General features: G+C 41.5%; 1 protein-coding gene across 4 annotated transcripts in view; it reads right to left on the bottom strand.

Moving 5' to 3' along the window:
• Positions 1-16581, bottom strand: part of bcas3 (BCAS3 microtubule associated cell migration factor) — a 481047-nt gene that overhangs the window by 369311 nt on the left and 95155 nt on the right. For all 4 annotated transcript variants that reach the window (XM_085794770.1, XM_085794769.1, XM_085794772.1 and 1 more), the window contains exons 14-15: positions 11220-11353; positions 2923-3265 (exon numbers count right to left, since the gene is read on the bottom strand). In XM_085794770.1, the coding sequence (XP_085650896.1) occupies positions 2923-3265; positions 11220-11353 (477 nt within the window). The remainder of the gene's footprint in view (positions 1-2922; positions 3266-11219; positions 11354-16581) is intronic.

Consider the following 16581-nt stretch of genomic DNA (forward strand, 5'->3'; position numbering starts at 1 on the left):
GCTGCTGCTGCTGCTGCTGCTGCTGCGGCACGCTCTGAAGGAATGTGTGTGTGTGTGTGTGTGTGTGTGTGTGTGTGTGTGTGTGTGTGTGTGTGTGTGTGTGTGTGTGTGTGTGTGTGTGTGTGTGTGTGTGTGTGTGTCTAGACGTTGAGGAGGAACAGCAACAGGAAGGAGAGAGGAAGTGGACCTGACACCAGAACCAAAGCAACCAAACCGAACCAAACACAAACACTTCACACCATCAATGTGATCGATCACAAAGACTCAACAGGTCTCACCCTCCCCTTCCTCCTCGTCCTCCTCCTCTTCCTCCTCCTCCTCCTCCTCCTCCTTATGGTGCTCAACAACCAATCAGATCTCACCAAACGATCTAAACCGGCCAATCGTCGCCTTCCTGCGTCTCCATCTCAGCAGGTTTCATCACCATCATGAGCTCTGATCACAGTTCACAACAACACAACAACTGTAGCGACATCAACTGAAACTCTGACAGCCAATCAAAACACACCTGAGCTCAAACCAGGAAGTAAAACCAGCACTATAATAATCTATAAACTGAAATTATTACTGTAACATAGAGAAGTGATAAACACACAGAGGAGCACTGCAAAAACTCAACATTTTTCCAAGAATATTTGTCCTATTTCTAGTCAAAACAATCTAATTCTACTTAAAATAAGACTCATCACATTAAAAAGTAGCTTGTTTTTTAGACACTATTTACTTTCAAGCAGATTTTCACTTGAAATAAGTAGAAAAATCTGATAGTGGAGCAAGTTTTTCTTTCTCATTACAGGCACAAAAAACTTGCTTTCACTGGCAGATTTTTCTACTTATTTCAAGTGAAAATTAGTTTGAAACAAGTGAAAATGATCTAAAAAGAAGTTAATTTTTAGGTGATGAGTCTTATTTTAAGTGGAAAGAGATTAGTTTTGACTAGAAATGAGACAAATATTCTTGGAAAGATTTTGAGTTTTTGCAGTGAGGTGGAGGAGGAGGAGGGGTTTTAACAATTTACTAATTCAGATTTAGATTTTATTCATTATTATAATTATGATAAATAAAAAGCAAATCTGTCACTTTATTAATGCTGCAGGTTGTAGTTAATAATTATAAATCAATAAATGTGAAAATATAACGAAATAAAATATAAAGTAAAAGTGTAAAGTTGTGACTGTGATGTCAAAGTCATAGTTTTACGAGAATATCGCCAGCTGATCTGGTTTCCTCAGAGTTATGTAAAACTGATCAGTTCCTGGTCTCCGGCTTCTGTGAAGTGTTTGTCTCTGGACCGACCGGGGCCCGGCTGCAGTCGGCCAATCACAGGGCAGGAGGGAGGAGGGGGAGGAGGGGGGGTCAGAGGGTGTGTGTGTGTTGGGGGGGGGTTGTTCCTGGAAACCTGTGATTAATGAGAACTGTGATATTTTACACTGAGCGACACCTCTGGGGTCAAGCAGTGCAGCTGACACAGTGTGTGTGTTTGTCAGTGTGTATCTGTGTCAGCTGGACACACACACACACACACACACACAGAGAGAGTGTGTGTGTGTGTGTGTGTGTGTGTGTGTGTGTGTGTGTGTGTGTGTGTGTGTGTGTGTTGCCTGTGACGCTGTTTGACAAACAAGGGAGACAAGGTTGTGGCAGAGAGATCAGAGTCCCAGGAAAAGAGCTACTGACACGATACCAGACACACACACACACACACACACACACACACACACCTGTCCAGGTCTCTCTCACATACACACACACACACACACACACACACACACACACACACACACACACACCTGTCCAGGTCTCTCTCTCACACACACAGACACACACACACACACAGATCTTGACCTTTGACCTTTGTCCACTAAATTAACTGGTCCTCAGGTCTAAATGAATGTTTTCCACCGAGTCTGACGAGGTTCAGTGAAGGCATCACTGAGACGAGCAGCAGCATTATTATAGTTACACTACAAACTGAAACAAGCAGTGAAAAAATAATCTACTAAACTGTAATAAAGATGTAAAAAGAGGAAAAAAGCAGAACTAAATGACCAGTGATAAACTGCAGTAAAGTAAAGTTTCATCAGATAACAGCAGCTTAGTTGTAGTTTTCTTGTCGATGTCTAAAGCTACAGGAAGAAAAGGCCACAGCTCAATACGGGACGACTTGGAGTACGAGCCACAGCTAGATAAGAGTGAATGGAACCTGATGGGAACATTATGGGATGGATGCAACTAAAAGGGAACAAGTTCATCTTCAGAGGTCTGACAGAGGATTTGGTAACACTTTACTTGACGCCTATCTCTATAACACATTATAACCAGACTTATAATGAGTTATAATGCAGTTATAGCATTGTATAACTATAGTTATAAACACTCATAAAGTATCATAAGGCTTTATAACAATAAGCATAACACATTATAGAGCATTTTATAAAGTAAAGTATTATAATAGAGTTATAATGCTCTATAATGTTTTATGCTTATTGTTATAAAGCCTTATGATAATTTATGACAGTTTATAATAGTAGTTATACAAGTTTATAAGACAATTATAACACATTATAACTATATTTATAATGCATTATCAATGTGGGCATTGTCAGCGAGTTACTAACAATTATAACGTATTATAATACCTGACCTTATAAGTCATGATAAAATGCTTTACTGTGTTATGATAATTGTTATAAACCATTATGATCATGTATGAGTGTTAATAACTATAGTTATACGGTGCTATAACTGCATTATAACTCATTATAAGTCTGGGTTATAATGCGTTATAGAGATAGGCGTCAAGTAAAGTGTTACCGAGGAGGTCTCCTAAAACATGAACAACTACAACTAAGACTAAGACTAAATAAAAACTAGTCAATTCCTCCACAATAACAACTAAACTGAGATTAAAAGCGTGCTCACCGTGCAGCGGTGACCCCGAGGGGCTGCTGGACAGGCCTGGGATGGGGCTGCAGCGCCCCCCGATGCCTCCCCCTCCTCCCAGGATGCAGCCGCCTCCTCCGATGACTCCGCCCCCTCCGCCGCCGCCGCCGCCCAGCGCCGCCGCGCGGTTCAGCTCCTGCTCGATCTCCTCCAGGCCGGCGCTCTTCTGGAAGCGCGACATGCGGTTGACGACGCGCGGCGACATGTGCGTGCGGGCGCAGGGCGCGCCGCCGTACGGGTTGATGGGGAAGACGTGCGTGGTGCCGCGCAGCGTGCTGACGGCCACCCAGCGGCTGTCGGGGCTGAAGCACATGTCCTGCACCTGCACGGAGACACAGTAGGGACAGTAGGGACAGGACAGGTCAGTGTTGGAGTTCAAAATAACCACAAAAAACACATAAAACCAGATGTTACAGGAGGGACAACGTGTGGGGACGTCAGACGAGTCACAGCTTCACTTGGTTTTAAAGGACGACTCAAACCCGTCGTTCATATGAATCAGCTACGACGGAGTATCAGGGCCACAGTGAGAAAAAATGTTTTCACAGACTTTGAGAATAAACTCATAGTTTTATAAGAATTAAAATTATTAATAATTTTATGAGAATAAAGTCGTAAACTTATGGGAAAAAGTAGCAATTTTATGGTAAAAGTCGTAAATATACGGGAAAAAGTAGCAATTTTATGGTAAAAGACATAAATTTACGAGAAAAAGTAGAAATCTTACGAGTAGGTTTTGAGTAAAAGTCGTAAATTTAAGAGAAAAGTTGCAATTTTATAAGTATAAGTTGTAAATTTACGGGGGAAAGGAGAAATTTTACGAGTAAAAGTCGTAAATTTAAGAGAAAAGTTGCATTTTATAAGTATAAGTTGTAAACTTACAGGGAAAAGTGGCAATTTTATGAGAATAAAGTTGTAAATTTACGAGAAAAAGTTGCAATTTTATGAGTAAAAGTCATAACTTACGGGAAAAAGTGGCAATTTTATGAGTAAAAGTCGTAAACTTACGGGAAAAGTTGCAATTTTATGAGTAAAAAGTCAAGAGAAAAAAAAGTCAAGTAAAAGTCAAGAGTGAGTAGATAACGGTGCTGCTCTGGTTCTTTTTGTGGATTAGAGGCATTTTCTTGCATCTTCTTTTCAAAGACCTGATACTGACGACAATGTGGTGCTGATGAGCCAAAAGATGAAGTCTCTCCTTGTTTGTGAAACCGATACTGAAGTACAACTTCACAAAATGCTCCACGGCCTCATTTAACAACTTTCCTCTCGTAATATTATGACTTTATTTCTGGTACTTTATTCTAATAGTCTGTAAAAAAAAAGGTTTTCTCAATGTGGCCCTAATACTCCGTCATAATCATGTGATGATGTGAAACTGTTCGACTGGATGTTAATGAATATACACAGAGTGTTTAAAACTAAGTTTAACTACAACTGGTGCTGTCAGCTGATTAATATAGATAATATGTCTGTTCATGGAAAACAAGGATGGGAAATCTTTACTCTTTTACATTTGTTCTGAGCCTCTACACAAGAATTCCTCTGTACCTTAACAAATGTGGCAAATAAACTTTATCTCATCTAATCGAGATCTTGTATTGGTTGATGAACCTTAAAGTGACATTTCTTTAAGTGTTTAATGATAATAATCAACTGTAATTTTAATATAAAAGAACCAAAAACAACGAGAAACGCCTCAAAAAGTGGTGAAAATAACAAAAACAGGTGTTTGAATGAACTTTTTCATATCTCTGTCTGATGTTACAATGTATGAACGGTGATGTAACTGTGACATAAACAGACAACAGGAGGTGAGTGTGTGTCAGTGTGTGTCAGTGTGTGTCAGTGTGTGTTAGTGTGTGTTAGTGTGTGTTAGTGTGTGTCAGTGTGTGTTAGTGTGTGTTAGTGTGTGTTAGTGTGTGTCAGTGTGTGTTAGTGTGTGTTAGTGTGTGTCTTCAGCTGAGTCTTCAGTGATAACGTGTGTTTACTTGTAACCGCCCTGAGATGCGTTCACTGCCCCTCAGAAATCTGAGGTTTTCTTGTCGACACACACTTTGTCCGAGGCCGACGTGTTTGTGTTTCTGAGGATTGAACAAAGTCTTTATCACGCCGACTGACACTTTGTCCGTCTTGAACCGGCGTCGACCGGAGCGACGTGATTGGACGGCGGCTGCAGGCGGGAAGGTGACGACGTGACGGAGGTAAAAACAGACGAGCGGGAGCAGCTAGAGTCTCCGACAGAGAGCAGCAGACAGACAGAGCAGCTGATAAGATCTGAGAGGGCATGTCAGACATGCAGGAAACCAGACAGATAGACTGCAACACACACACACACACACACACACACAGAGGACAGTAGTGGGAAACACAGAATGAACAAGGACAAAAGGAGCGAGGTGACAGACTGATGAGGTGATAGTGGCGCTCCGACGGCCGCCATCTTTCCCAGGGTTTATACAGGAATCTTCAAGTTAATTTCAATACCTTTTTAAGACTTTTTCAAGACCTTCTAAACATTTTTAACACCTCACTGCCGCTTCAAGGTTTAGTTTTTGTGATAAAGACTTTAGACAACTATGATGCAACAGAATTCAAAAAAGGCTGGGATGATAAATCAAAGGCAAAGTTTATCGAAAAAAACATTGCTCAACCCTCAAAAAAACAAAAACAACCATCTTCTTTTCTTTTTCATGAACCGGTTCATCCTTGTTTTTTAATAAAACAAATAAATTCACACACTTCCGCAATGTTTTTTACAACTCAAACTCTTGGACAGCTAATTCAGAAAAAATACCTTCGATATTTAAGACATTATAAAGTCGTGAAAAGACTTTTTTATACTTTTTAAGGGTCTTAATTTTCCCGAAAATGGATTTATCACCTTTTAATACTTTTCAAGACCCCGCGGATACCCTATTTCCACATGAACAAAAAAACAAAAAGTGAAGAGGTGGAGAAAGTGGAGAAAGAGAGAGAGACTGGAGCAGAATGAAAGGAAGCAGCTCCAGGAGAAAGTGAAGAGCAGGAATGTCTCCGAGACAGAGACGTCTCAGCTCCTGTCTAATCTGCTGCCAGGTCAGACCAGGTAATTGCCCCTCCACTGCCCCCCCCCAACAAAGCAATGACAGTTAATGGGGGTGTCCTCTCCTCTCCTCTGCATACCAGACAGTTACTTTACTGGGCCGACCTCTGCTCCGCTGGAGATGAGAGTCTGAGATGAGAAAGAGAAGGGCCACTTTGTGTGTTCAGTAAATTGGTCATAATGAGAGTCAGAGAGTCAGAGAGCTGTCAGAGCTGCAGCTGCAGAGGGGGAGGGGAGGGGGGTAGGTGGGGGGGGGGGTTATTACCTGGAGGACGGAGGTGGTTGTGATTGTGCGACAGTCACAGTGTGACAAGGAATCAAACGTTATCTAGAAGAGGAGGAACAACATGGCTGTGTGGGTAGAGAGGCAGCACATTCCTCCGTCACTCAGTCAGTTCAGGCTCCATCAGCAGAGAGGAATGTGACGGAGGACGAGACGAAGGACGCACAAGCTGCAAACGTCCGTCACCAAATCAGACTCAAACACACCGTTTACACCAGTAGCTCACCTACCTTTCTAAGACCAAGACCCCCGACCTCAGCCTTCGTGACAGGCAAAATCTACCTATTGAAACGTCCAGAGTTAACGACGGTCCAGATTGTATTTATAATTTGAGGTATTTTATCAGGCCTAATTGTAATTGAATTACATCAAACACTTCGGTCGAGCTTTCAAATTGATGCCACCAAGAACTGCTGTAACTGTAAGGCCATCCCTGTCTTGTTAATAATAATTCACATTATACTTTCATTCTTAATAACTTAATTTCAGTGCATCACAAAAATAAAGGCATGTGGCCTATTTCCCATCTCTATGAGGAAATTATTTGTTAATAGTAAGCAATAAGGGGAAAAAACAGATCATATTAACTAACAGTATTCAGTGTTATCAAGTGAAGCTTCATGTTGATGTGCCCAGTTGATAACTGACGGCCACACTTTGCTCGGACTCGGAGCAACCGGTGACCTGAACCCTCAACCACTCTGTGTGCAGCACTGGTCGACTGTGCGTTCCACTGTTCTCTTCCGCAAAAATAATCAAGCCAAACATCAATCGGGCATAGGCTAATGTGTTTCTGAACTCATTTTTCCGGTATTATCGAGATCGACTGGGACGGTCTCCAAGATCGACCAGTCGATCGCAATCGATGGGTTGGCGACCACTGATTTACACTCTGCATTAAAGCTATTCAGAAAATAAATTTGATTTTGAGCCCACTATGGGTCTTAACATTAGTGTAATAACTCATCTATCAGACGATGGAGCCCAAACTTTGTGCAAAATTCTATTTTCGAGTAAATCCGGGATGAAAGTGTGGTAGTTTTTTTTCTCATTGGATAATGCAGGAGCACGGATTATACGTCACGTTGTTCACGATTCATCAGCCAATGAAATCAGGATCCGTCATCTGTCAATCAAACGTCTGAGAAAAACGAGGAGTACGATGTAGGAGGCGTTCGATAACGACCAATCAAATTTGTTTTCCTTACTCGGGTAAACATTTCTGAACACCTTTAATCTGCATCGCCAGTGTCCACGTTGAGATCCAATCACATGTTTGCGCAGGTAAAAGAAGAGAAATAGTAAGCCATCCATGAAGTTGTGCTATTGTACTATTGCACTTTCTTTGGCTTTTCAAAGCGGCTTCTTTCATTAAAGAAGTCATCTTCAATATCTTGAACGGCGATGAAAGAGGAGAGGACTGAGTGAGTTGTGCTGTGGCCTCTGAAGCCTCGGTCCAGAGGACGATGTGGACGAGGAGACACAGTGAAGACATGTGGGAGAAGACTGAGATGGGAACTTCATGGGCTCTGAATGTGACGGCAAATATTTTATTTCATCTGTACGAGCCTAGAGCCGAGTTATCCAAAAGAAATACACACCCTGACCACCTTCAGAGGTGGTTTGGCCGATCAGATCACAATCCGTCCTCAATGTGTCTTGGGTGCGTTTACACCTGTTCTTCCATGTGGTGAAGCTCCATCTGATTGTTGAAGCTTCCAAACTGAAAATCCCACCAAGTCTGCAGCTTCACATGTTGAAGCCGGGAGCTTTTCACTGTCTTTTTAAAAATGATTTGTCTCCAACGACATCAGGACAGTGAACGTTACACAGCGAAAATGCAACAAAATGTTATTTTCAGAGTAAGAAAGCTTCCACCTGGCGACTAAACGCTGAGTACGTTACAACTACTATCTATCTATCTATCTATCTATCTATCTATCTATCTATCTATCTATCTATCTATCTATCTATCTATCTATCTATCTATCTATCAACACCACGACCCAGACGACTGATGAAGTTCTGCACCAAACCAAACACAGATTTCATATCTGGTTCAAAGTAAATCAGGTCCAAAACCAGATTCAAATCCTTGTTTCAATGAACCAGGTCACTTGGATCATGTTTGGGCTCAGGAATCAGATCTATAACGACCTCTTCAGTCTAAGTCCACGTGTCTGAGGCTCAGCTTCATCCTGGTCTGAGATCGATCTGCACTGCAGAAACTCTAAATCTTTCCAAGAATATTTGTCTTATTTCTTGTCAAAATGTCTAATTTCCAGTCAAAACTAATCTCTTTCCACTTAAAATAAGACTCATCACCTTAAGATTAACTTGTTTTTAGATCATTTTCACTTGTTTCAAACACATATTCACTTGAAATAAGTAGACTCTGGGACAGCCTGCCAGAAGCCATTAGAAAAGCCGACTCTGTTGAGGCTTTCAAGAAGCTCCTTAAGACCCATTTCTATGTTTTGGCTTTTCACTAGCACTTAATCTGTTTTTTATATAATGCTGACACTTACTAATTTGTATCTCTTTATTTGATTAATTGAAGTGTATCATGTTGTTGTGTTGTATTGATGTTGTTTTATGCTGCTGTGACCTGTTGACTGTGAAGCACTTTGGTGCAAATGCTCTTTGCTTTTAAAGGTGCTATATAAATAAATTAAACTTAAAAAAAAGTTTTTTGTGCTTGTAATAAGAAAGAAAAACTTGCTCCACTATCAGATGCTTCTACTTATTTCAAGTGAAAATCTGTCTAAAGATTGTAAAAAGTATCTAAAAACAAGCTACTTTTTAAAGCGATGAGTCTTATTTTAAGCAAAATGCGATTAGTTTTGACTAGAAATGACATTTTGACTAGAAATAAGACAAATATTCTTGGTAAGATTTTGAGTTTTTGCAGTGTGGTTCTGGTTCCTTGCTCCTCTGTCTTAGATCTGTTAAAAACCTGATCAAAACTCAATGTAAATCAGTGTTTCCAGTGAACCCAGGTCTCAGACCTCGGGGACCGGCGCTCTCCGGTTTGTCCGAGCCGCTCGGCGCTCCGGCCCCTCGGCCCCTCGGCCCCCGGGGGGGGGGGGGGGTTGGTTATCAGCTGCAGGTCTGTTTACCTGTCCTCGGGTCACTGACACCGGAGACAGATAAGGCGTCTCTCCACCCACCTCACCAGAGACTTTATCACGCTCTAGTGTGTGTCCCCGAGTGTGTGTGTGTGTGCGCAGCGTGTGTGTGGCGGCGATAACCCCCGACCCCGGCACCAGGCTGAGGCCGGCGCTCGCTGTTTACCGCGGCGCCGGATCAAAGCCGGCGCAGCGTGCAGCCGGTCAGACCTACCGTTCAGTCGAACATTAACCACCGAGGTGTGTGTGTCCATGTGTGTGTCTATGTGTGTGTGTGTGTGTGTGTGTGTGTGTAAGTGTGTGTGCACCAGTCAATAATCCTGAACCCAACAAGGTCTGAAGTGGTTTTGTTGAGTAAGCTCTTCTGACCTGATCCAGAAAATAAAAACCTGAGTTTAGGATCAGTTCAATCTTTTTCATTTTAGTAGCTCAACATCACACACACACACGCGCACACACACACACACACACACAGACACACAGACACACACACCTCCTGTTAAAGGTGAATGATACAATAGTCGAGCGCTAATGTACAGTTTTCTTTTCTTCTTATTTTTGTTTCTACAATTCTCTGTTTAATAATTGTCTATTGCCTGTGTGCTTTGCATTATATTACACTGTGACTTATTATAATTGTATTGTGTTGTGTTGTATTGTATAGTTTCATATGATGGCGAACTGCTGCCTATGTGCCTTGCATTGTACTGTACTTGATTGTATTATTATTATGACTGTTTTTACTGTTCTTTTGAGGTGCTGTGCCTAATTACATCTGGCAGGGGGACTGCCGATGTAAATCAGCCCCGGCTACAGCTGGGTACAGCCACATCCCTTCCTCTTCAGAAGGGAACGCTGAATACTGTATACTGTCTTCCTTAAAATAAAATAAAATAAAATTGAATTGAATTGAACTGAAACACTCTGAGATTCACTGATCTGGTTAAACACAAGGCTGCACAAACCAGCTCCAAAGCAAGATGCAGTGTAACCTACTTCCAGGTGAGGCAGGCTGGGTTTAACCTGAGAGAGAACAACTCTGAAAAGTGTGTGTATTAACAGTCTGTGGAGAAGGAGCTCAAAAATAGCACTAACATTTGAGAAATTACACAAAAAATGTTTCTAAAAAAATATGAGGATGAGGAAAAGTAGGTTGCAGAGTGGAATATTATTTTGATGACATAGGGTTATGTGATTAGAAAACTGAGAGTGAGTCGTTGACTTTGTTTGCTTGTATTGTATTCAATTTATTTTGTTTTGCTAAAGCTCGACTTCCTTCTGGCTCCTACGCTCATACATAAAAAAAATTCTTTTACGTTCCCTTTACGATTCATTATTATTATCATTATTATAAGGTTTATTTTTGTAATAATCCTGTCCTCTGCAACACATTTAGTCTCTGGACGTGTTGAACTGAGGTGGTATCAGTGTGTCCGTTTGTTCTGTTCTGTTGTGTTTTGACTTCAGTGGTTCCTCACTGGACTTACAGTACTGACATTTATTTGCACTGGACACTGGAGATAATTATAAGTTTTTATAAAAATAATAAAACTGTAAAGTCAGAGTGAATCTGGAGTTACATGTGTGATCGGGTCTGACAGTTACGAATCTCAGTGTTGACACAAACTGCATCGGGTTTTATAAAGCCTCCGTGGAAAACTGAAGAACCTCAACTTTATGACGGTAGAGAGAGTGTGTTACTGTGTGTGTGTGTGTGTGTGTAACTGTGTGTGTGTGTGTGTCTGTGTGTGTGTAACTGTGTGTGTGTGTGTGAGCAGCAGACCTTGGCCTCGGTCTCCCCCCGGTGCAGCGTGTAGAGGTGGTGCACGGCGCTCTGTGACGACGCCCAGGGGTGGGTGAGGATCTGGAAGACGTGGAAGTCGTGGCCGAGGGTGTCGGCCGTCACCAGCAGCATTCCTACAAACACACACACACACACACAGACACACAGACACACACACACACACACACACATTAGTACTGCAGGTCAGCTCCACTGTGGTCACTGGGTTAATGTGTCACATATGGCTCATGTACTTCTGCTTCCTGCAACTTTTTACATCTGTATTTTTATGATATATTATATTTTTATTATATCACATCTGTCACATCCTGCAAACTCAAAGTGCAGCATCTCTGTAATAGATGAACAAACTAAATACAGTGAATAGAGGATCATTGCTGCAAGATTCATCGCTTAATGACATCACGGGGGATCAACTACAAGTTTGCCCTTGAGTTGCATTGTGGGAAAAATGGTTTTCGCAGTTTCTAAGGAGATAAATTTGCGGTTTTAAAGGAGTAAAAACAATCTGTTCTCTGAGTTGATCCAATAAAAACAGAGCAGATTCCAGAATAAAACACTCAGAGAAACTAAATCCTGCAAAGTCAGTGTTGTTGGTTGGATGGATGGTGGCCGGGTCCAGGTGGTGAGGGGGCGGGGCTTAGTTATGACATCACAAAGTGACAGGAAGTCCTGACGGCTGGTTTTAAGGCTCAGTTTCTGAATACAGGCTGTGTGCATTTCTCTGTGGACTGAGGCTTTGATACTTTCACAGTATTAATATAGAACCTAGAGCTGCTTTATAATCACACTACACATGGACATCTACCTTTATACTGTATGGAGCTTTAACACAAACATCTACCTTTATACTGTATGGAGCTTTAATACAAACATCTACCTTTATACTGTATGGAGCTTTAACACAAACATCTACCTTTATACTGTATGGAGCTTTAATACAAACATCTACCTTTATACTGTATGGAGCTTTAATACAAACATCTACCTTTATACTGTATGGAGCTTTAACACAAACATCTACCTTTATACTGTATGGAGCTTTAACACAAACATCTACCTTTATACTGTATGGAGCTTTAATACAAACATCTACCTTTATACTGTATGGAGCTTTAATACAAACATCTACCTTTATACTGTATGGAGCTTTAACACAAACATCTACCTTTATACTGTATGGAGCTTTAATACAAACATCTACCTTTATACTGTATGGAGCTTTAATACAAACATCTACCTTTATACTGTATGGAGCTTTAACACAAACATCTACCTTTATACTGTATGGAGCTTTAACACAAACATCTACCTTTATACTGTATGGAGCTTTAATACAAACATCTACCTTTATACTGTATGGAGCTTTAACACAAACATCTACCTTTATACTGTATGGAGCTTTAACACAAACATCTACCTTTATACTGTATGGAGCTTTAATACAAACATCTACCTTTATACTGTATGGAGCTTTAACACAAACATCTACCTTTATACTGTATGGAGCTTTAACACAAACATCTACCTTTATACTGTATGGAGCTTTAACACAAACTGTGTCTGTGTCGTCACTAAACCAGTGTGTTTCTCTCTGATCCACCTCCTCTGCTGGGAAGTAAATCATGAAACAATCACTTACAAGTGCAGCTCAGTAGAAAAACAGAGGGTTCAGTCACAGTCGACCAAAGCCTCTCTAAACGGAGCCAGTGTGAAAGTTTTGCTGCTGATACAGAACCGGGCCAAGCAAAATATTTAAACTTCCACTTCTTCTTTCTCTTTCTCTTTTCTTTCTCTTCCAGCGGCTCACACACAGATTCAAAGTCAGGGCGGCCAGAACACGACCGACTGTGCAGCGCAGCGCGGCCGGGACACATGCTGGATGGCACGGCAGAATTACTGCGCCTTTAAAACAAACAAACCAGCCCATTAAAATAAAACCAGCTATCGTTTGTCGCTGTCATAAAACTCAGCTCTCCCCCCCTCCTCCCTCCTCCTCCTCTGGTAAAAAGCAGCGCTGCAGTCGTGTGCTTCTTCAAGGACAGACGAGATGCACTGCAAAAACTCAAATATCTTACCAAGAATATTTGTCTTATTTCTATTCAAAATGTCATTTCTAGTCAAAACAAATCTCATTTTACTAAAAAATAAGACTCGTGACATAAAAAGTAGCTTGTTTTTAGACACTTTTTACTTCTTTCAAGCAGATTTTCACTTGAAATAAGTAGAAAAATCTGATAGTGGAGCAAGTTTTTCTTCCTTATTACAAGCACAAAAAAAAACTTGCTTTCACTGGCAGATTTTTCTACTTATTTCAAGTGAAAAATAGTTTGAAACAAGTGAAAATGATCTAAAAACAAGTTAATTTTTAGGTGATGAGTCTTATTCTAAGTGGAAAGAGATTAGTTTTGACTGGAAATGAGACATTTTGACAAGAAATAAGACAAATATTCTTGGAAAGGTTTTGAGTTTTTGCAGTGTGATAAGTGTCTGTAAAAGACAGAATCTGTGTATTCAAACGTCCATGTATGGTTATGGGTGTGTGTGTGTGTTTAAGATTCACCGAAACACACACTGAACCACAGCTCGGCACAAGTGCAACCCTAACCCCCCCCCTCCCCTCCCCTCCCTCCCTCTCTGTGTGTGACAGGCCCATTCATTTGGTCCCGTTTTTATTTGAAGCTCATCAAGCTGCAGAAAGTACAGGCCCTCACCATAAACAACATGCTCAACAAACCACACCAGAACAAACCCAACGGAGCTAAACTGGCTCAACGGGGAAAAATGCAGCACGGCCGCCGCCGCCACCGATAGGCCACGGCCGCCGCTGCCGCTGCCGCCACGGATCGGCCGCTGGTGCTGCTGCTGCTGCTGCTTCTCAAACCCAGAGAACCCGTCGACAAGGCAACAGAAATGTAGTTTATTAAAGTGTACTACAAGTATACTCATTTTATACTAAAATTGAGGCAGAATACTTGAAAGTGTACTTTTGTAAACTTAAAATGACCTTATAAAGTATACTTCAATAAACTAAAATGTGGACTAGAAGTATATACTTAGTACACTAGGAGTACAGGACGAATCTCCTTGTTGTTCACAACTACTTCCTGGTAGAAAACCAGCATGAGAACAATAGTGACGGACGAGAGTTTCACTAGCCTATATCTTATTTTTCATGTCACTATATCACCGTTTAGACTAATCTGATGTTTGTAACGTTTATAAAACCAATGATTGGACAAACATTACTATTTACGTGTGCACGTTTTTGTAATGAGTCATGGTTATCATAGATTAGCCGGGCTAACGGTTAGCTACCTGTTTAACTTTAATAACTCAGTGACTCAATAAACGGTCCATGAAAAAATATTTTCTCCAGCGGATATCTGAGTTCCAACATGACTGAGCTAACTGGAGTAGTTTCATGTCGTGTCCCACAACGGGAGGGTTTTAACAGCTGACGTCCTGATGTTAGCTTAGCTGCCACTGTTAGCTCTGCTACTGTTAGCTTAGCTACCGTTAGCTTAGCTACCGTTGGCTGTCCCTGTCAGCTGCAGCCACTGATGCTTTCTAGACACCGTGATTCCCCCAAACTGAATAAATACAACACATAGCAACACAAAACACACACACAGAAATATTAATGTTTCTTCAATCATTTCAGATTTGTCTAAACGGTGATAGGGCGTGAAAAATATGATATAGCCTATAGCTAAACTCTCGTTCGTTACTATTGATCTCATTCAAATTACGTGCTGGTTTTCTACCAGGAAGTAGAATGTAAACAACAAGGAGATTCGGTCTATAGATGAGTGTACTTGTTGTATACTTGAAAATGTACTTAAAATGACCTATAAAGTATACTTTTATAAACTTAAAATGTTCCAATTTAGTCCAAAGAAGTATTAAATTAGTATACTTTCTACTATGCAACAAGTGCATGGTCCATTCTATACTTGCTATACTTATACTCATACTCAACTCACTGAACTTCAAGCATACTACTGTACTTTTTGCTAAGGCTGGTGGTGCACGTCGCCTCAGGACAGTGAGTCAAAAAAAGCTGGAGCGGCATCACTGATACACGACGGAGGAGAAGAAGGAGAAAAAAAAAAAAAGCGCCAACTGTCCAAACCTATGTCTTTTCTGTGACGACTCCCAGACATAAATGATATTAAAGTAATTAGCGATTTTTTCCTCTTGAGTTTTTTTTTTCCCCCTTTGGAAGCTTTTATGTGGAAGGCAGCAGTAGGTTTTAATTAGTGGCCGGGCTTTATTGGGTGGCATGTCAAATGTGAAAAGAGGAGGCTGGGATGGCACGAGATTAAAAGGATTCAGCAACACGTGCGAGGGGAAGATGGAAAACACTCTGTGGAGGGAAGAAGAGAAGAGGAAGAAAAAAAAGAAGGAGGAGAAGGAGAAGGCGAGGGTGCTACAACATTTTTTGCACATTCACTCAAGAGTTGAAAGGTTTCTGTTTTTTTTTTATATTCTGAGGCTGAGGAGGAGTTATATTTAAAGAGAGGATGAGGAGGTGGAGGAGAGTGAGTGGATGAGCGATGGGGTCACGCAGATTATCAGAGAGGAAGGGAGGGATGGAGGGAAGGAGGGAAGGAGAGAGGGAGGGAGGAGTGAAGTGTGCATTAAGACGGCGGTTTAGCTATTCATGCTGTATCAGAGCGACCAGAAAAGCCCAGAGAGAGAGAGAGGGAGAGAGGGAGAGAGGGAGAGGGCTCAGGGCCCGAGCCGCTCGCTGTAAACTCTTGGAAAACCCACGCCCCAAACGAGGTGCCAAGCCACAAGAAGCATTTGCGTCAACTGGGAATAGAGAAAGAAAAAAGGGAACGGGGCCTAACGTCTAATTATAGAGTCTGGAAACGGAAGCGCAGGGTGATTAGGAGTTGAGGCGCTGCGGCCTGTTTATCTGGGAGCTTCCTCTCGCTCTCAAAACCTCCTCTCCCCCACACTCCACTCTTTCTTTCTTTCTTTCTTTCTTTCTTTCTTTCTCTCTTTTCTTTCTCTCTTTCTTTTCTTTTTATTCTTTCTTCCTCCTCTGTGTTTTGCCCGGGGCCCCTCCCACCCGGTTGGCTGGAGGAGTCTGGCCCCTGGGTTTCTCTCTGACAGATGAGACTTGGCCGCCCGAGCTCGGTCCTGGCCTCTCTACTTCTCTCTACTTCTTCATCATCATCTTCTTTCTATTTCTTCTTCTTCTTCTTCTTCTTCTTCTTCTTCATCATCATCTTCTTCTTCGTCGTCGTCTTTCGTTTTATTGATTTGCACCATAAAAATCAATCAAGGACGATTACAAAAGCAGCAATGAAACAAGGATACTAAGTGCGGG

Source organism: Trachurus japonicus, chromosome 13 (assembly GCF_045865225.1).
Source record: "Trachurus japonicus isolate A0001 chromosome 13, Traja_1.0".
Lineage (NCBI taxonomy): Eukaryota > Metazoa > Chordata > Actinopteri > Carangiformes > Carangidae > Trachurus > Trachurus japonicus.